At 51.8% G+C, this 20,215-nt stretch overlaps 1 protein-coding gene across 1 annotated transcript; it reads right to left on the bottom strand.

Moving 5' to 3' along the window:
* Positions 1–9,481: 9,481 nt before the first annotated feature.
* Positions 9,482–10,410, bottom strand: LOC308620038 (uncharacterized protein C11orf86 homolog; the record flags this gene model as incomplete). The annotated part of the gene is made up of 2 exons (XM_081239388.1): positions 9,482–9,577; positions 10,141–10,410. 2 exons carry the CDS (start codon positions 10,408–10,410, stop codon positions 9,482–9,484), a joined length of 366 nt encoding a protein of 121 aa, XP_081095514.1.
* Positions 10,411–20,215: the final 9,805 nt, after the last annotated feature.

Genomic DNA, 20,215 nt, shown 5'->3' with positions numbered 1-20,215 from the left:
TCCGTGGCTCTGCTCAGGCCCTCGCACGGCCAAGCCACCTCTGTCCCCACCAAGTGGGCAGCTGTTTCTCACCCACCATGGCCTGCCCTGGCCCCAGCCCTGCCCCAAGCTGCCCACTCCAGACCCTCCTCCAGTTTGTGTTCTTTGGCCACTGTGGCTTCTAGCATGCCTGGGGAAGGGACCCAGACTTCCCAGCAAATAAACACCGCCCACAGATTTCCAAATATACAGATAAGTGTTCCCTCCCGCCTCGGCCAGGACTGGCTGGAACTCCACACTTTCGGCCCTTCTTCTGCTCTTCCTGGTGTCGGGTTCTGGGTCTGAGTCCTCAGTGGAACAGCACGTGTCCTCCACGGTATGGGGGAGGGGAAGCCTGCACCGCGGGGCATCACTGTCATCAACAGTAGCAGGGTAACTAACAGCCATATACCGGTTTGGATACACGTTTCCAGTGTTCACATTTTACGAAACAATTGTGAACAGAGTCTCCCCAAACAACTTGGACAACAGTGTCTTTGTCACCAGACAGAGCCCTTTTGGGAGTCATCTAACAGGGCCGTCACCAGCACCCCACACCCCAGCCTCACATCCAGGGGGGTGAATCAGGGTCCAGAGCTGTTCAGGTATGTTAGCCATCTCCACGTGGTTACCACTTACAAAGAGGGCTGCTTTTCAAAAATTTGATTAGGAAGAATTTTGAACATATACAAAATTAGGCAGAATGCCCACCCTCACCCAGTCCCCATCACCCAGCTTTTGCAGTTATCAGCTCAGGACTGATCTTGCTTCATCTTCATTCCTGTCTGTTTCCCTCACCTTTAAAACAAATATTGTATCATTTCATCCACAAAAGGTAAGAGTCATCTAAAAGATGAAGAGCCTTTTATTAATATAACTATAATAACATTTTCACCCCTAAGAAAGGAATAGATCTCTCATATCATGCAAAATCTGGTCAATATTCAAAGTTCCAGATACTTCAGAAATCTTTTCTTTTTTTTATAGTTTGAATTAGTATCTACATAGGGTTAATACACTGAGATTGGTTAATATGTCAGGTTTCGTTTACTCTGGAATGTCCCCCTCCATCTCTCTCTTTTTCTTTTTCTTTGCCATTTATTTGGTTGAAAAAACCTTGGCTGTTTCATCTGTAGGGATCACTACGGTCTAGAATTTGCTGACTGCAGCCCCATGGTGTAGTTCAGCATGATTCTCCATCCCCAGGGGTTCTTATAAATTGGGAGCTGCATCTAGAACTGCATCTGATAAATGCAGGCTTGGCTTTGGGGGCACGAATGTTTCATACGTGGTACTGTTTCTCCCGTCTGGAGGCATATCTGTCTGGTTGCTTCTCCGTTGATCAAGCTATCATGTCACTTTATATGTTTAAAACTCTGATTGTGAAAAAAACTTCGAACCTATGGACAGTCGCGAGGATAGTGCAATGAACTCTCCTTGATTTATCAGTGTTTGCCACATTTGCTTTATCATTCACGCTCTTTGCATATATAGATATGTTTTTCTAAGTCATTTGAGAATGGGTTTCAAACATCAAGCCCCTTCACCCTTAAATATTTCAGGGTGAACCTGCTAAGAACGCTTTTCCATAAGCATCTAAAAGAAAACCCGTTCTTCTATTTTCACAGTACTTCTGACACAATGTGTGGGGTCTTCCCTCACACTAAACAATTCTCCAGCCCTTCGGACATCAAGTTGGCGTCCTACAATTCAGTTCTGACATTAACTTCCCAGAGTTAGCATAAACCCCCCAGGTTAAGGGCTCAGTCCCACAAGACTGCTCCCGCTTTGGACACCAGTCATAAGTTGCCGGTTGTCACCTGTGCTTCTGGTCAACCAGCTATAAATTAGGGGTTCCTAGAACCTCGCCTCAACTTTGATAATTTGCTAGAAAGAACTCAGGGAAATATTTATGTTTACCAGTTTATTACAAAGGATGCAGATGAACAGCCAAATGGAAGAGATGCATAGGGCAAAGTATACAGAAGGGCCGGAAGCCTCCATGCCCTCTCTGGGAGTGTCACCGTCCTAGCACCTCGATGTGTTCACCAACCCAGAAATTCTCTGAACCCCATTGTTTAGGGTTTTTGTGAAGGTTCCATTAAGTAGGCATGCCTGATTAAATCACTGGCCATTGGTGATGGAACTCAATCTCCAGCCCCTCCCGCCTCCCCAGATATCAGGAAGTGGGGCTGAAAGTTCCAACCCTCTAATCACCTGATTGGTTCCTCTGGCAACCAGTCCCCATCCTCCCAGCATCCCCTTATTAGCATAAACTCAGGTATGGTTGAAAGGGGCTTATTACAAATAACGAAAGATGCTCCTATCACTCAGGAAATTCCAAGGGTTTTAGGAACTAGGGACAGAGACCAAATATATATTTCTTATGCCACACTATCAAATTCAGGAAATGTTACAGTGATGACATTCTATTATCCAATATCTAGATCATACTCCAAATTTGCCAATTATCCTGTGTTGCTTTTTAAAATGACTTTAAAAGACTTATTTCCGGGAATTCCCTGGCAGTCCAGTGGTCAGGACTCTGCACTTTCACTGCCGAGGGCCCGGGTTCAATCCCTCGTCAAAGAGACTTATTTCCAAATGTCTAATCCTTGCAGCCATGGAGTCGTATCCTCAGAAATAATTTATAAATCTATATTAAATTTATTTTTATTTCCTTTTTATTATCAAAGCAATAAATGTACTTCGTTTAAAACATAAAACAGTCTAGGGACTTCCCTGGTGGTGCAGTGGTTAAGAATCCGCCTGCCGATGCAGGGGACATGGGTTCAGTCCCTGGTCCGGGAAGATCCGACATGCGGCGTAGCAACTAAGCCCTCACGCCACAACTACTGAGCCCGCGTGCCACAACTACTGAAGCTTGCGTGCCTAGAGCCCACGCTCCGCAACAAGAGAGGCCACCTCAATGAGAAGCCCGCGCACCACAACGAAGAGTAGCCCCTGCTCACTGCAACTAGAGAAAGCCCGGGCAGCAACGAAGACCGAACACAGCCAAAAATAAATAAAATTTTAAAAATAAATAAATAAAATGGTCTAAACTTACGAAGAAAACTAACATTCCTTTGCTTTCTCCCACTCCGTCCCCATGGCAGCCCCCCCATGGCTTCAGCCCAGAGGTGTTTCCTCTGGGATTTACCTCCGTGTTTCTAGATAATACGTTTTCATTGCATTTCTTGGTTTTTCAAATGTAGACGTTTTCTGTTGGCTTCTACTATGAAAGGTCACGAAGCAGCCCTCCTTGATCACCCCTCACCCACGCTCCCAGTATAGTTATTAATACCTCATGAGTTCTGGTTAGATATTCATTGGCTACATTGTTTTGACTGTGTAAATACTATTCACAGCTGAGCCACTCCCTCCCCACACCCCCGACCCTGAGACTCTCACTTGTAACGTGGGAACACAGTGGGTCTGCTCCCTTCACAGTGGGCACCCCCATCCTCTGTGCTGGAGTGGTCACAGGGAATCTCTCTAAGCTACCTCTTTCCCTCCTCTCCTGAGAAGCCTGTCACGGCTCCCTGGTGATCCTTGGGTGAAGTGCCATCCCGGGTCCTTTGAGCCCTGTCCCTTGTCTATCTGTCTGTCCTCACCTCCCCCACTCCCATTTTTTCCCCAGCAAAACTGAGTTATGCCTCGATCTCCAAACGCTCCAGCTGGTCCACGTCTCCATGCCCCACACGTGCCCCTCCCTCTGCCTGGCACGCCCTCCCCAACCCTTCCACGGGGTGAACCACACTCAGCTCTGCTGTCTGCTCCTCAGGAAGCCTTCTGTGATGCCCACCTTCCAAGAGCTAAGCTTGCCCTTCTCTGGGCACTTCTGCTCCCTAGCCAGCTCTGGAGTACTGGATCATCAACAGGGCTGTCACCCCAAGGGGCCTGGAGGGCTATGCGTGTCGTCCTTTCTGAAGTTCTCAGTGGAGCAGGGCTCTGACTGAGACTTGCTGAGTGTTGGTTGAATTGACTGCTTGTGCCTGGAGCTCAGAGAAGGGAGACAGGGCCTGGCAGCCGGTAGGGGCAGGGAGGGTTCAGTGGCAGCCATGGTAGGGGGTGGGGTTGTAAGTTATAAATTTAGTCTATCTATCTCTAGAGACATTTCATTTAGTTATTAATTTTGATACCAGAATGACAAAACCCGTTGAAAGGACACCCATTCCTTATAATAGCCTTTTGAGTGTGAAGTCATAAACTCTTTAATAAGATACATTCAAGAACCAAATATGGGAAAAGCTACCATTAAGATTTGGAGTTGGGGCTTCCCTGGTGGCGCAGTGGTTGAGAGTCTGCCTGCCGATGCAGGGGACACGGGTTCATGCCCCGGTCCGGGAGGATCCCACATGCCGTGGAGCGGCTAGGCCCGTGAGCCATGGCCGCTGAGCCTGCGCGTCCGGAGCCCGTGCTCCGCAACGGGAGAGGCCGCAGCAGTGAGAGGCCCGCGTACTGCAAAAAAAAAAAAAAAAAAAAGGTGAGGAGAGAGGCCTTCCTCCCACGCCCATTCCAGCATTGGCACTAAAAGAGACCACCTCCTCGGAGGCCCCAGGGCAGGCGTCTGGTCTGCAGCTGGGCCCACTTTCCTGGATCCTGACGCCTGCGACCCTGCCAAGGTCCAACTCGGCCAAGGTGAGTTGAGGACATGGCACGCTCTGAGGGCCAGGCTTCCCGAGGCTCTCATTGATAGGGCGCTTCCGTGGGCCGGCCCTGGGCTCAGCACATGCGTGCTTTGGCCCATCTCATCCCTAAGACACCTAGAGCCAGGTGCTATTGTTAACACCCCCATTTCCCAGAGAAAGACTGCCGAGGCTCAGAGAAGGGTCATACAGGGAGAACGTCCTGGAACTGGCTACTAAGATCCCAGGGCTAAATGCTCTTAGTGCTTTCCATGAATTAACTTGGGTGAGGAGGGACCGTTATTATTTCGATTGAACAGGTGAGGAAACCAAAGCACAGAGAGGTTAAGCAACTTGTCCAAGGTCACCCAACAAGTAAGTGGCAGAACCCGGGCATTCGGCCACAGAGTTTTACTCACTTTGCTCTCAGCCTGATGGTGAGGGTGATGAGGAGGGGGGGCGATGCTGGTGCTCCCGCTCAGGACACAGCACACCTCAGTTTGCAAAGATATTGCACACCTGCCACCTCACCTGCCTTTCAGCCCAGAGAAGACACAGAGATCACGGCCCCCATTTTGCAGAGGAGAAAATGAAAACCGGAGGAGGGTAACGACTGGCACAAGGTCACACAGTAAGTTAGCTGCTGGATAGGGGCTTGGGTCCCAGGTTTGATACCCAGGCCTGGGCCGGCCCTGGCCCCCTGACTGGCTGGACCCACGGAGTTTGGTGACCCTGAGGAAGGGGGTTTGGAGCACACAGGGCAGGTGGGCAGAGAGCTCTGAGTGGGGAGGCAGGAGCTCTGGAGGGGAGCCCAAGTCTTACCTCCGGCTTGCCGTGGGAACCTCAGTTTCCTCATCTGTCAAATAAATGGCCTGGATCTGTTGGACCCTGAGGGCCCTTCCAACCTGAATTCACAAGGTGCCTGGGACCACAGTGTTCCCTGCTCGCCCCGTTGCTTTCCCCATTAGTGCAGCCGAGCAGCCCCATTTCCCCTGCAGGATATTTTTTTCCACCTGTTCGCAGCCTCCTCCCATCTGGCATGGCTGCAGGCCCCAGGAAGCTGGGCAAGATGTCCAGCCAAGCCCAGAGCGTCACACTGGTTCGGGAATCGGCACCTCCTGTTCAATCTGCCTCACCACGCTGCCCAGTGAGCACTTACTCGTTCCGTTTTGTAGCAGAGCAGCCTGTCATCTGTCTGTCTGTCTGTCTGTGACACTCTCCAGCAGGACTGTGAGCTCGATGAGGGCAGAGGTCACATTGAAAGATCAGAGCTTGATAAGCAGTGAGCCTCCCATTTCTGGAAGCATGCACAGAGAGGCTGCGTGTGGCCGGGATGTGGAGCAGGAGAGAGAATGGAGCCGGGGGTGGGGGGGAAGGGAATCAGGCCCTCCAGCTCTGGGCTCTGAGACCCCCATGAGCAGTCCTTGAGACCCCACGGCCCAGGAGGGGACTGGGAGGCTCTGTCCTCTGTGGGCACTGGAAAGAGAACACAGAAGCATGAAACTGGATGTCTTTATGGGAACTGCGGCAGACACTGGCCTGAGGGTGGATAGACTCAGAGCCCCCAGGGCTTTTGCTCCGTAGGAGTCCCCTCTGTGCTTGGGCCACACTGACCGCCAATATCAGGAGGCCTCAGTGGGGAGCCACAACCCCCCACAAGTGTCCACGCTATCAGCCATGTCCTCTGGGGTCTGATGGGCTGCCGCACCATGAGAGTGAAGTCTTCCGTGCTGTCGAAACCAGGATGGGCAAAGCTTGGAGAGTGCACTTCCGGGGAGGGGGACCGTTTGCTGAGCCAGGGGCATCTGCTGCATTCTCGCCCATTCGAATGGTCTGCACGTCCAGATGCACCTCGTTCCCTCTGGCCTCAAGGCCTTTGCCCAGGCCCCTCCCTCACCTGAAACACTCATCCCCTCCCCTGGCCAGGCTGACTCCTACTCATCCTTGAGGTCTCTGTTTCAGTAATTCAACAACTGCTTCCTGGGCACCTACGATGAGGCAGACACTGTCCCAGGTGAGCTGTTGGCAGTGAGTGAATAGTCCTGCCCTCTCAGAGTTTCCACACGATGCTGATGTGGGATGAGTTGCAATAGGCTTGTGGCTATAACGAGTAGCCCCCAAATCAATGGCTTAACCCAATGAAGGTCTATTTTGCACCCATATCACAGTCCAAATGGGTGGCAGGGGGGCTCTCCTTCAGTGCCACTGCCATCCCCTGGCCTTGGATAGGGTCCCCTTGGACCCTCTGCATCAGGCCGGCTGGTGAGGGAAGAGGGGGAGCGTGGAGAGTTGGGCAGGGAGGGCTGCACGCCTTGGCCTGGAGCAGCAGGCATGCCACTTCCACCCACTTTCTCCTGGTGCGAGCTTGGCCGCAAACACGCTGTCTGAATGCCCTGGGGCTGCTGTAACAATTCTTGAAACTTGGTAGCTTGAAACAACAGAAATGTTTTCTCTCATGGTTCCGGAGGCCAGAAGTCTGAACTCAAGGTGCTGGCAGGGCCGTGCTCCCTCCGCAGCTTCCAGGGGAGGGTCCTTCCTTCCTCTCCTGGCTTCTAGGTGCTGTCAGCAATCCTTAGCATCCTGGGCTTATGGCCGCATCCCTCCAATCTCTGGCTCTGACTTCACATCGTCTTCTGCTCTGTGTCTTTCCCTTTTTGTGTCCTTCTTATCAGGATACTTGTTATTGGCTTTAGCCCCCTGATAATCCAAGGTGATTTTCTCATCTCAAGAGCCTTAATAATTATATCTTACAAAGACTTTTTTCCAAATAAGGTAAAATTCATACGTTCTGGGGATTAGAACATGGACCTATCTGTTTGGGTGCCACCTTCCAACACTAGCAGAATCACCTGGACTCCTTTACACGGCAGCCAGCTTCCAGGCGGGCAGAAACAAGCTATTGGTACAAAGTCTCTTAAGGCCTAGGCCCAGAAGTCCCAGAACATTATTTCTACTGCATTCTATTGGTCAGAGCAGGTTTCAGGGCTTACCCAGATTCAAGGGAAAGTAGAATACCCCTCTTGTTGGGAGATGTGGCAACGACAATGCCGAAGGGCACGCTTCATGGGAGGGATGGTTGCTGCTGTCTTTGGAAACAAGCTAACAGAGTGTGTGTGTGTGTGTGTGTGTGTGTGTGTGTGTGTGTGTGTGTGTGTGTGTTGGCGAAGGCCTCTGCTAGAGGCCCCGGAGATGTGCTCCCTGATGATTGGGTTGCTGACGAGGCTGAGGTAGGAAATGCTCCACCCGAGTGGAGCTCAGCCACCAACTGGATGACCCTGGGCCAGTCCGTCATTCACTCAACAACTACCTACTATGTGCCAGGCCCCGAGCGAGGCACTGGGGTCCCAGTGGTGAGCAAGCCAGGTCCCTGTGGAACTTTCCATCCCGTGGATGACAAAAGCTTGTGACTGGACATACTTGTCACAGAGTGTGACAAGTAGAAGGAGACCAGCAAGGAGATGGGCTGGAGAATCCCTGGGGACAAAAGAGGCCAGGATGAGCCTGGAGAGCAGAGACCCAGAGGATGACCCCTCCTGGGTCTCAGTTTCCTCCTCTGGACATCAAGAGGGTTTGTCAGAGCCATGAACTCAAACTATGTTCCCTGGAGTCCTAGCATCTCCCAGAGGCACCCCAGGGGCTACTGCAGGGGATACTGCAGAGGGGGCTGAGCAGGGGGCATCTAAAGTTTGTGACTAATTGGGTTGGAAGCTTCCAGGGATCTCCCACAGTCTAGGTGCCAAGCCGGACGTCCAGGTCTTGTCCTGGTCTCATCCTGGTGACTGTCTGGGACAAAATTTTCCCAGGACCCCTCCCATTCCTGAATGGCTCTGCCAGGACCCTGGGCTCTGGGGAAATAGGGAACATCCTCTTTGTCTATTGGGCCCTCAGGTCCCCCTACCACCCCAGAACAGACCTCCACCAGGATGCTTACAGCTGCTCCTTTACCTTTGACCTTGGGTCTGCTTGATCTGGGAGAGCCCCAGGGACCCCAAACGAGGTGCCAGTGTCTCTCAAAGAGCGCAGGCTCTTTGGGGTCACACCCTCCCCTCTGTGTGGCCCTGGGTGGGCCCCTTGCCCTCTCTGATCCTCTGGGTAAGTCCTGCCTCATGGGGGTGAGCACAAAGGCAAGGAGCTGGTGAGATCCAGGCCCTCTGACGCTGGCTTGAGGTCAGCACAGGGAGAATCAGAGACGAGGCGGGAGAGGCCCAGCCTCCTGGGGACCTGCCCCTGATGCTTCTGCCCCATGATGTGGGAAGCTCTGGACCCCACCTGCCCCCAGGGGGTTGGGAGAGGACTGGGGGCGAGTTAGTCAGTAGGAAAATCATTTACTTCAGTTCAGCACCTTTTATTCCTGTGTTCAACGCAGTGTTGGGCATTGGGTAGGGGTGGGGCCAGAGATGCCAAAGAGAATAATCCCCTCCCGCCTCTGGGCCTCAGTTTTCCTCTCGTTCGCACAGGGAGGGAAGTCTTCCTCTGTTTCCTTCATGGGGAGACTGTGAGGACAGCGACAATACATGACAATACACGACAAGACATAGTCCTTGCCCTGGGGATGGGCTCACCCTCTGGGAGGGAGGCATGTGCCCCGCCCACCATTAGCAGCCGGCAAGAAGGGCGGCTGGGCCCTGGGACCAGGGGATGCGCCAGAGGCTCTCAGCCACGTGTCTGGCTTCACTGAGCTCTGTCCTGGTGACAGAGGCCTCAACGGGCCACGTAAGGAAGGGAAACAGTCCACGCAGAGGAGGTCACTCCATTCACAGTCCAGAGGGCCACGAAGAGGTAGGTCGTGCCATCTCATCCAGGTGCAGCGAGGACCCCCACCGCTGCTAGCATCCTTAGCTGGTGGTGCCCAGCGAGGGCTGTGGGGAGGCCGACTGGCTCAGGGTCACGCTGGGGAAGCTGGTGACAAAGCTCTCCCACCTTCTTATCTTCTGCAAGACAGGAGGGGGCGAGATCAGGGCCCAGGTCTCTGGACTGGGTGGTGGGCTTCAGGTGCTGTTCCACCTACAGCCACGAGGTGGTGGTAGACCCCAGAGACAGAAGCACGGCTCACTAGCCACCCTTCCTCCTAGAGGAAGCCGGCAGCTCCCACCCAGGGGGGCCCGGTCACCCCCTTTTCCAGGGGAGAGGGGAGCACAAGATGTAACCCTTGGGAAGTTGTACTGGCTGATCTCTTGCCTCCAGCAAAATCCACCCATCCAGCACGCTGACAGATTGATCATCTCGGAACAGCTCTGACCATATCACCCACCTGCTCTAAAACCTTCCCTGACTCCCCAGTGCCTATGGGATAAATCCCAAAGGCCTTCAGGCCCCCCTGAAATACAGTTCTTGGATATCTCTCTCTCCAGCCCCTTCCCCAGACAGCTCTATTATCTTTTTGATCGACAGCCCCATACATTTCTGCCTCTGAGCCTTTGTTGCCCTGGGTCCCGCTCCTGGGGACCTCCCCCTCCCCTCTAGCACTCCTCCATCCACCAACCCTCAGCCAAACCTGTTGATACTGCCTCAGCCACTGCTGGCTGCCTTCTTGCTGGGCTTGGATCAGCTGCTCTGTGTCCCCCAGGCTCCCTGGCAGTTGCTCCTGCCCAGGGGCGTCCAGCCTTTCTGGGCCTCCATCTGAGGACCTGGACTTCTCACGCCCCTGTCTGAGGCTCAGCGCCCGGCGCAGTCGGCCTGCCAGGGGCCTCCCCCAGGGCTCCTGGAGCTTGCTGTAGGAGGGCCGTGGTCCTCGCAAGGACTGGCTGCGTAGCCCTGTCCCCATGGTTCTGGAGGCTGCAGGCGCGGGACTGCTCCAGCCCCTTGGCGAGCCCCTGGCCTTCTGAGATGGCCTGGTGCCTCCACCCACCTGACAGGAGCTCACTTGGGGACAAAGGTTGGTGCTGCTGAGGTGGCCGTCGTAAACCAAAGGGCGGGTGGAGAGGCGGTGTTGTGGATGACTCAGGGATGCTTGACCTCGGTGGCCTGCCCTCCACTTCCTCCTCCAGGCAGCCTTCCCTGACCACCCCACCCCAAAGATCTTGCCCTCCCCTGAACTACTGTAGTCCTGGCCATCCAGACTCATTTCGTTGACAGAACAGATGGCTCAACAGCAAAACAGAGACAGGCTTTTAAGAAACAGGACAGCTCCAACCTAGAACGGTCAAATTCATAGAGACAGAAAGGAGCACGGTGGTTGCCAGGGCCTGGGGGGAATGGCAAGTTGCTTAATGGCTATAGAGTTTCAGCTTTGCAAGGTGAGAAACTTCTGGAGGTTGGTTGTACAATAATGTGAACGTATATAATGCTACTGAATTGTACATGTAAAAATGGCTAAGATGGTACATTTTATGTTTCTGTATATATTTTTTGCTACAATTGGAAATTTAAAAAAAGAAAGAAAGAAAAAAGAAACAGGATAGTTCTAGGCTGGAAGTTAGGAGACTTGGGTTTTTCCAGGCCTAGCTCTGCCCCTAATTTTCCAGCACAGAATAGGGTTAAGCACTCAGGCTCTGAGGACCAGCTGCTCCTGGGTAAACCTCGGTTCCATTCCCTGCAGCTACGTGATGTTGGGCGCCTTCTCCCTTGGTTTCCTCGTCTATAACAGAGACAGATAACTCACGTATTGTCGTGAGGATTAAATGTGATGATGCTATGCCCAGAAAAGGGCTTGGCATGCAGCAAGTGCTCAGTAAAAGTAAGTTGGTGGCATTCAGTATTTGAGGCAAATCCTTTCTCCTCTTGGTCAGTCTTCTCATCTGTAAAATGGGTTGTTGTGAACATCAAATGAAATCATGAATGTGGATGCCTCTAAAGGCAAGACTACCAGCAGCAGCTCTTTCTCCCAAGTCAGGGGAAAGAGAAAAGTACTTGGGCTGGGCCAGCCGATCCTCAGAATCCTAGAATTTGAGAGTTTAAAGGGAGCTCACACATCTGGGCCACACTCCTTTTTGTTTTAACCACTATTTTTTGAGCTTTTTTTTTTTTTTTTTACTTGTTCTGGAGCTAATTCCTCCCTATATTTCATTTAAACCTCATGATAGTCCTATGAGGTGTGCATCATTATCCTCATTTTATAGATCCCCATTTTGTAGATGGGGCAAACTGAAGCTCAGAGAGATTAAGCATGCCCAGTAAGCGGCAGAGCTGGGCCTCCCGCCCTGGTCAGACTGGTTTTAGAGCCCGTGTTTCAACCACTCTGCTCTCCTGTCCTGGTGTTGGTGGCAGAGGCGGGACTGGAAGCTGTGTGTCCTGCTTCCTCTGTGTCTGGGGTGCCGCACAGGGTGCCCTATCTGGGGTCAGGGAAGTGCTGGCTGCAACTCTTGGCTCACCCCAGACTCCTCTGCGCCTGGTCTTGTTTTTTTTTCCTCTCTCAGAATTTCTAGGCCTTCCTTGGGTTCAGGATCTCTTAATATCTGTCAGGCTCACCTCCCAGCCAGAGGAGCCAAGGCAGGGCCAGTGTGAAGAGGAGAATGGAGAAAAGGGCCCCTGACCCTCTGTCCCAGCCTGTCCCAGAGGTGGACTATGACCATTATTCCAACCCTGACCACATGTTTAATGCCTGACCCATGTGCCAACCCTGACCTTGGTTAAAAAGCAACGAAACCATTACACAGTCTTCAGCGCCTTCACTCCAGCACAGTTAACTCAAATCCTCACTCTCATCCAAGTCTGAGCTGGGAAGAGCTTGCTGATGACTCACGGGCCTCTGAGACGTGTCAGGGTGAATCACTCACTCTTGTGTCACGCCTGTAGCTGCCGACTACCCTCTTGCCAAGCGTGTAATCTTACAACAATTTCCCAAATCCGTAAATCCGTGGAGGACCAGGAGAAAATATGTGTTCTTTTCCTTCCCTCCCCACTGCCTCCCTGCCTTTGTCACCGGGTGGGGGTGTGGTTCTTACCCTTCCAGACCCAGCTGGGTGACAGCTCCCCTGGAAGCCTGCCCAACCCCTCAGCCTGGGGTAGGGAGGCAGTCCCCTGTCCAGCCCGTCCAATACACACAGTAGCAGCAGTCACCCCAGGATGCCTTTCCCCGGCACACCGGTGTCCCTTGATGGCTAGGACAACATCTCTTTCATCCCTGTCCCCAGGACATGACATAGTAAATGCTTGGGCTTAAATATTGGAGACCATTGTGTGTCTATTGCTGTGTAACAGAATACCCCAAAACTTAGTGGCTTAAAGCAGCTCTCATGTATAACCTCACAGTTTCTGTGGGTCTGGGATCCAGGCACAGCTTAACGGGGGCCTCTGGCTCAGGGTCCCTTGCAGGCTTCAATCAGGAGGCTGTTAGTCACTTCCAGGTTTGACTGGGGGTGGATCTGCTTCCAAGGTTGTTGGCAGGACCTGATTCCTCACAGGTTGTTGCAGTGAGGGTCTCAGTTTCTTGTTGATTGTTGGCTGTTCCCAAGGGCAACTCACATCATGGGGGCTGGCTTCAGCTGGAGCCGGCAAGAGAGTGTGAGAGATGGCAGGCGGGCAGAAGCCAGAGTCTTTGGGGAACTTAACCTCAGAAGTGACCTCCCATCACTTTTGCCATCACTGTTCCTCCAAGGCGAGTCACCAGGTCCAGTCGGCACCCAAGGGAGAGGACCCACAATGGCATGAGCACCAGGAGGCGGGATCTTTGCGGGTCATCACACGGAGGCGGCTTACCCATGAGACCTGGGTCCCAACCCCATCAGACTGCCCGAGCCGAAAGCCTTGCATGTTTATGGGACACCTACGTGCTTTGAGTGAGCAGCTTAACCTCACGTGCCTACAGTTACTCAGCTATAAAGTGGGGATAATATTTTATTTCATCAAATCTAAGATGACATCGATAGAAAGATAGCATTATTTTATACACCAGTAAGAAAGAATATCCACTGCCCATTCATTGGAAGATGCAGCCCCATTTCAGAGCTTGAAGTGTGGGGGGAAAATGTACATCTTAAAATTAATGAAACACACAGTGTTTATTTCCTAAGGTGATCTGAGACTTAAATGCCTGGTGCCATTTAAGGTTGTTGTGAGGCTTAGATGTACAGAAGGCTGCAAACTGGGGCAGACTGCCCAGGTGTTCCATTTATTTATTTATTTATTTATTCATTCATTCATTCATTCATTTATTTAGATATGGCTGCATTGGGTCTCCGTTGCTGCGTGCAGGCTTTCTCTAGTTGTGGCGAGCGGGGACTACTCTTTGTTGCAGTGCACGGGCTTCTCACTGTGGTGGCTGCTTAGTAGTTGTGGTGCACGGGCTTAGTTGCTCCACGGCATGTGGGATCTTCCCAGACCAGGGCTCGAACCTGTGTGCCCTACATTGGCAGGCGGATTCTAAACCACTGCTCCACCAACGAAGCCCCAGATGTTACTTTTTATTAGTGAGCCAATGAAATTAATCCACACCTACACACTGTGGGCAAAATCTTGTTTTGATTATGCCTAGGCTAGAAGTGAGGCCAAGGGGAGCAGGATAGAATCTCCACCCCCAGAAAAGGAAGGATTCTCATGTACATCAAGCAAGGCACCTTAAAACAGACACCAAGTGCTGAGTGTGCACAGAAGAGAACGGGAGACCCCCATCTGTCTTGGAGGTGGTTAGCATCTGGGCAGGCTCCCTGGAGGAGGTGGTGTTGGAGCCCAGCATTGAGGGCAGGGAGGACAGTTGCAGTAGAGGTAGAGGTAGGATCCTGTGGGTGACCAAAGCCTGGGAACACAAAGGGTTGCCCTTGGGTGGGAGAAAAATCTGGAAAGGCAGACTGGAGCCTGCTCTTCCTTCCAGAGCCTGGAAGAGGAATCTGAGCTTGGGAGACAAGGGGAATGGGGTGCGCCCTCCACTCCAGGAGCTTTACCTCTGTGATTGCATTTCACCCTCACACTCTCTGGGCTTAGCCCCATTTTTCAGATGAAATAACAGAAGCTCAGAGAGGTGAGGCAACTTGCCCAAGGAGACACAGTCAGTAGTGGGCTTTGAATGCAGCCCCACAGAGTCAGTCCAGCAAACAGAGTCCTCAGCAAATGAGTGTTCCACCCCCCAGCCCCCACTCCTCACCCGGCTCTTCATGCATCCTACACGATGATCAGGCAGAACCATTAGCCTAAGGTTAATGCCACTAGAGTTTTCCTTGAAAATATGATGCCCACCATCCATGAGGCAAGGGGCTCATGTGTGTGTGTTTCAACTAATAATTTATCTCTTTGCCTGAGCAGCTCTTACAATACAGTACATTTTGGGGGAACTAGTTCTTTTACTCCAGAACAATGATCCATTGTTTTGGTTTTCATTTCCCAAAGGAAGCTAGAATGCCAGGCTATCAGGTTCAGCAAGAGATTTTGGTCAACTTATCAAACAAAGGGAACAATAAATAGTAATAATGCTATTGATTATAAGAGCTCCCACATTCTGAGCACTCAGGCTGTGCCAGGCGTTGTGTTTAGGGCTTCCTGTATTCGGTCCTGAAAGCACTCTGAGGACTCGGCGGAGGATTGTTCTCAGTTTAGACAAAGCGTGTATCAGTAATTGCAGGGTCCCAGCACTGGCCATGCAGATGCTCTTGCATTGTTTTCAAATATGAAGGACCTGATGACTATCAGTGGAGGGTCTGCCCCTTCTCCTGTCTGAGCCTATTACCTCATCTGTAAAATGGGCCTGAGCGGGTCTAGCCAGGGTGCCCTGAGGTTTCCTTTGTTAAAAAAACACCAGTCACTGGGCACCATCAAAACCCCTTGCATATACAGGTCTGGGCAGGGCCCTGAAAAGCTGTCTGTATAGTCACATCCCAGGAGATTTGTCTCTTGTGGGAAATCTTGGAAACAATTGCCCAAGGCCCTTCCACCTCTGAGGACCGTGATCTTAGGACTCAAATTTCAAACCAAAGCTCTTCCTTTGAAATCTGAATTCTAAACATTCTTGTCTTCTCTTTCACAACAAGGTGGCCAGTGGAGCAGAAAGAACACAGCCTGGGGGGTCAGTGGACTGGAGGTCCAGTTCCAGCTCTGCCCCTGACTAGCTATGTGATCCAGAGAGGAAGTCATTTCCTTTCTCTGAGCCTCAGTGTCCACACCTGAAAAATGGGTACAGCATACCTGCCCAGGGATGTTGGGAGGTCCAGAGGAGCTATGGCTCAGAGCTGGGAGGAGGATCTTACCCTCCTCTGCCTCAACCTGAGGGCAGAGGCCTTGATATGGACCTGGGGAAGTGCTGAGACTGTGATCTGCTAGACTGAGGCCCAGCTTGGCAGGTGGAAGGTCTGACCGACTTGTAGAGATGCCATGATGGGATGGGCTTGTGTATGGAGGAGTCACCCCAAAAGCCTGGCTGGAGTGGCCTGGACCCCTCGAGGACGTGGGGGGAGGGAAACATATCAAGAAGAGCAGAAGAGCTACTCCTGAACCACCCCCACCCCATCACACACTGTGAGGGTCCCCTGTTGCTTAGAATGGAGACACAACCTCTAGCCTGTGGAGAAGGGCTCTCGTGGCCACTCGTCAGTCAGTGAGTGGGTGCGTTCATCACAGCCTAGTGCCCTGCCCTGTGTTTCCATCAATAAGGGTTTATCCTGAGGTCTCATCAGCAGTTAGGCTATCTGAGGCTCAGCGCGAACTGCCAGAATTTTGTTAATTTAAAAAAAAAGTGATTTTTCTTGGTCATCTCAGGACAAGGGTTCTGGGAAATCTAGGTTGTCCTTGTGAGATCCTCAGGGCAAACCTGGCCTTCCAGATTGTAAACACAAGAGTGGTGGGCTGTTTCTGGGTTTATAGTGACTGCTACAGTTTGAGGGTTCATGGCTTTGTCTGGGAGTCCCCATCCACTCAGATGCTTCTGCTTACCCAAGCCTTCTCAGTGCCAACTGCTCTTGGCCTTCCCCACAGCTCCCTCTCAGGCTGCACTTCCTGAACTTACTAGCAAGCTGTCCTCACTGTCCCTCTCCATGCCTTGACCCCATGATGCCCTCCCCCAGCTTTGCTTGGGCCATGTATGGGATCCTTTTTTACCAATATATTCACCTGATTAACTCTTGATTTATGCATGTATGTATGTATGTATCTATCTATCGACTTTCCCTCCTCCAGGAAGCCCTCCAAGCCCCCTCTCATGGGGAAAGGGACCCCTTCTGGGACTCCCATAGCACTCTGGCCATTATCTCTAGCACTGCACCACACTGTTTTGAAGTGGAGTGCTTTGAGGTCTGTGTACCCTCACTGGTCTGGGAGCAGCTTGGGGATGGGGAAAATACCTCATTTTCACCGTATCTCTATTGAGTGCTGCTGAGGGGGCTGCAGAGTGAAGGGATCACACTTGTCCCCACCACCCCATTTTCCTTCCTGGCCCAGTTGACACCTCCCTCCTCCGAATTCACTCCTCCCTATCAGATCGATCGTGCCTGCTTCTCTTTAACTTTCCCCTTCCCCTTAAATGTGGTACCCTGCAGACTCCTCTCTCTATCGGACTCCGCTCAGCTTCTGGGGCAGTCCCATCCACTCCATAGCTTCGACCACTAAGTGTGGGCTGATGACGCCCATTCCTTCATTTGCCAACTATATGTTAAGCATCTACCATGTGCCAAACTCAACTTTTGTAGAGGTGATGTTCAAGTGTGGGGAAGGGACAGGAGTATAGAAGATAAACAGACAAAAACCACGAACTTTCCAAAAAGTGACAGTTACTAAGAAGCAATAAAGCAGAAGTACTCCCAGCCTAACAGGAGCCCTGAGCTGCTCTGCAGCTGCCCCTGGACCACTCCCTCCCGACAGAGCCCTGCTGCCCAGCCTATGCCTCTTCTGGCTGGCCCTCCACAGGCTGGTCTCAGCCTGTCTGTCCCACTTCCCCTTCCCTTGCATCTCGCAGAAACTCAGCCAAGTTCCCCAACCTTCGGGGGCCTCAAGAGTCAATTTCACAAGTTGGGGCCTGTTTTAAAAAAAATAAATTAAATAGAAAGATTCCTGGGCCCCACCCCATGAATCAGAATCCACAGGGGCCTGAGGTCCTGGAATCCATTTTGTTTTTAAAGAGCCCCAGGGGATTCCTCTTATCAGGGAAGTCTGGGTAATAACTTCTCTAGGCACCTCAGTGGGTCTCACCGCTGACCCACATTAGAACCATTTGGAGAGCTTCTAAAACTAGCAATGCAATGTAATGCAATGCAGGGGATTCCATTCGCCAGAGACAGACTTAAGTGGTATTCTGCTGATGATTCTAAGACCTCTGAGTTGGTGGTTAATATGTATAAGAACCATGGGGGAGGAGTGGGGCTCAAGAATCTGTGTTTCCAATCAGTACCTTGTCCCAAGGAGATCCTGTCACTAGTATTACAGAAGCCCACGCTGAGAAATGCCTTTTCTAGCCACACTGGACTCCTCATCGCAGCTTTTTCTTGGGCAGTTTTCTCTGTCTGGGGTGGAATACTCCTCCCAGCTTTGTCCTCCTGGAGGACTCAGCCTGGAGGTAGGACAGAGCCTGGATGGAGAGGTGTCTTGTTTCCTAGTCAAACTTCAACTAATTTATGTGCCTGAGCTAATTGTCCAAAATGCATACTACTTTTGTTCACAGCAGTCCATCTTTTAGTTCTCAATCAGTTTCTTTGTTCAGACCTCCACCTGGTGGTGTTGACATGGGATTCACCTGAACCTGCGTGGAGCCACCTGCCCTCTGCTCCAGACTCAGGATTTCACAGGGACCAGCCAGGACTGAGCTGATGTTCCCCGAAAACTGGGTTCACCTCTTGGTGGGTGTTGAGCCAAAAGATATAACCAAGCCAGAGATCAGGAGAAGGAAGGATTTATTACTTGCAGCAAGTAAGGAGAACACCGGGGATCTCTTCCAAAGCAGTGTCTCCCCAAACAGCAAAATTGGGGAAGTTTTAAGCTAAAGGTATATGCATGTTCATGAAGGGGCTTGAGTGGAGGAGAACACAGCATAGAATTGGGGCAAAGATTGACAGTTAGGTTCCAGTGGACCTGGTGGTTGAGCACCTTGGTGGGGGAAGATGTTAAGTTCCACAAAATAGCTCAAGAAAGTGCTTCAGGCCAATCTTTATCATTGAAACAGAACTGGAAGTTTACAACTGATTGATTGTCTTTGCTATTGTTACTTCTCTTGCCTGATAACAGTGTTTGTTCCCTTAAGATCATTATTACTGAGACCTGTTCAGGGCAAGAACTGTGGTCAGGTGAGCTCTAGGATGTGATGGCAGAGCCTGTTTTTTTTCACGTGCGTCTCTGGCATAGCATCAGGCCCATAGTAGGTGCTCAAGGGATGCTTGTTAATTGAATGAATACCTGAATCTGGAAAACTGGAATTTTTTTTTTTTTTACTTTTTTTTTTTTTTTTGCGGTACGCGGGCCTCTCACTGCTGTGGCCTCTCCCGTTGCAGAGCACAGGCTCCAGACACGCAGGCTCAGCGACCATGGCCCACAGGCCCAGCCGCTCCGCGGCATGTGGGATCTTCCCGGACCGGGCATCGGCAGGCGGACTCTCAACCACTGCGCCACCAGGGAAGCCCGAAAACTGGAATTTTAATCCTTGTTCTGGTACTAAAATAGCTGTGTTGGACTGACCCAGGTTGGAGTTCCGCCAGATATGTGGAAGGACAAAGAAATTTGCCCAAAGGACCAACAAAATGGACACAACACAGAGAAGAGAATGGAGTTGTAATATCTCTCCACACTCAATCATCAAATTTTAGTTTAAAAGATGTTCTCATAGTCCTTGATTCTCCCAACTGTCTAGAAGCAGGTTATTTTTTCTCCATGCCTTGATTATCATCTGATGTACCTTATATTTTATTTTATCGTCTTTCTTCTCTCACTGGGAGGCAGAAATTTTGGTTTATTTTGGTCACTACTGCATCTCCTGGTTGGCACAGAGCCCAATTTTTGAAGCTTTCCGTTCAACCAAGCCTTCTAAACCCTCTAGGTCCTGAGTGGCCTCAATTTACAGATTAGGAAACTGAGGCTCAGAGAGGTGAGGTTGCTTGTCCAGGGTCACACCGAGACTCCTGCCCGTCACCATCACCCCCACAGCTGCTAAAAGACAATCACGTAAACCCGCCTGGCACAAGCGCCATTTCCTTCCTCCTGCCCTTCGCAAACCCATTATCCTCCGACCTCTTCTCCACCCACTAGCGTGCACCTGAGCCCACCCGGATCCCTGAGCCCACCCGGATCCCTGAGCCCGAGGGCTATCTGTTGTGCTTGGGGTTTTGAGAGACACGTGCTACCCAGGTGAATGAATCGCACGTCCCCACCCCCGCCAACAGCCAATCACAGCCTGTCAGAGCCCGGCCACTTCCGCCTATTGCGGGCCGCGGCTGGGGCCTTGAGGCCCACGTGGGGCTCTGGAGACAAGGGAGTAGGTGGTGGTGAGCCAGGGGCGGGCTCCCCCAGCCTCGTCACCAATCCAGGGGCCTGCCGGGGACGGGAGGGGCGGGGCTGGTGTGGGGCGCCAAGGCTTAAACGTGACGGGCAGGCGGGCGTAGGGAGGAGTCCCGGGCAGAGGAACGGTGAGTGACAGAGGACGGTGTCCAGTAACAGGAGGGGTTGGGCTGTCTGAGCCAATAAGAAGTCCGCAAGGCGGGACTGGGACCGCAGCAAGTTCGGTTGCG

Source organism: Mesoplodon bidens (genome assembly GCF_964165515.1).
Source record: "Mesoplodon bidens genome assembly, chromosome: 7".
NCBI classification, from domain to species: Eukaryota; Metazoa; Chordata; class Mammalia; order Artiodactyla; family Ziphiidae; genus Mesoplodon; species Mesoplodon bidens.
Note: the sequence above shows the minus strand (reverse complement) of the source record. Positions and strands in the feature narration are given on the sequence as shown.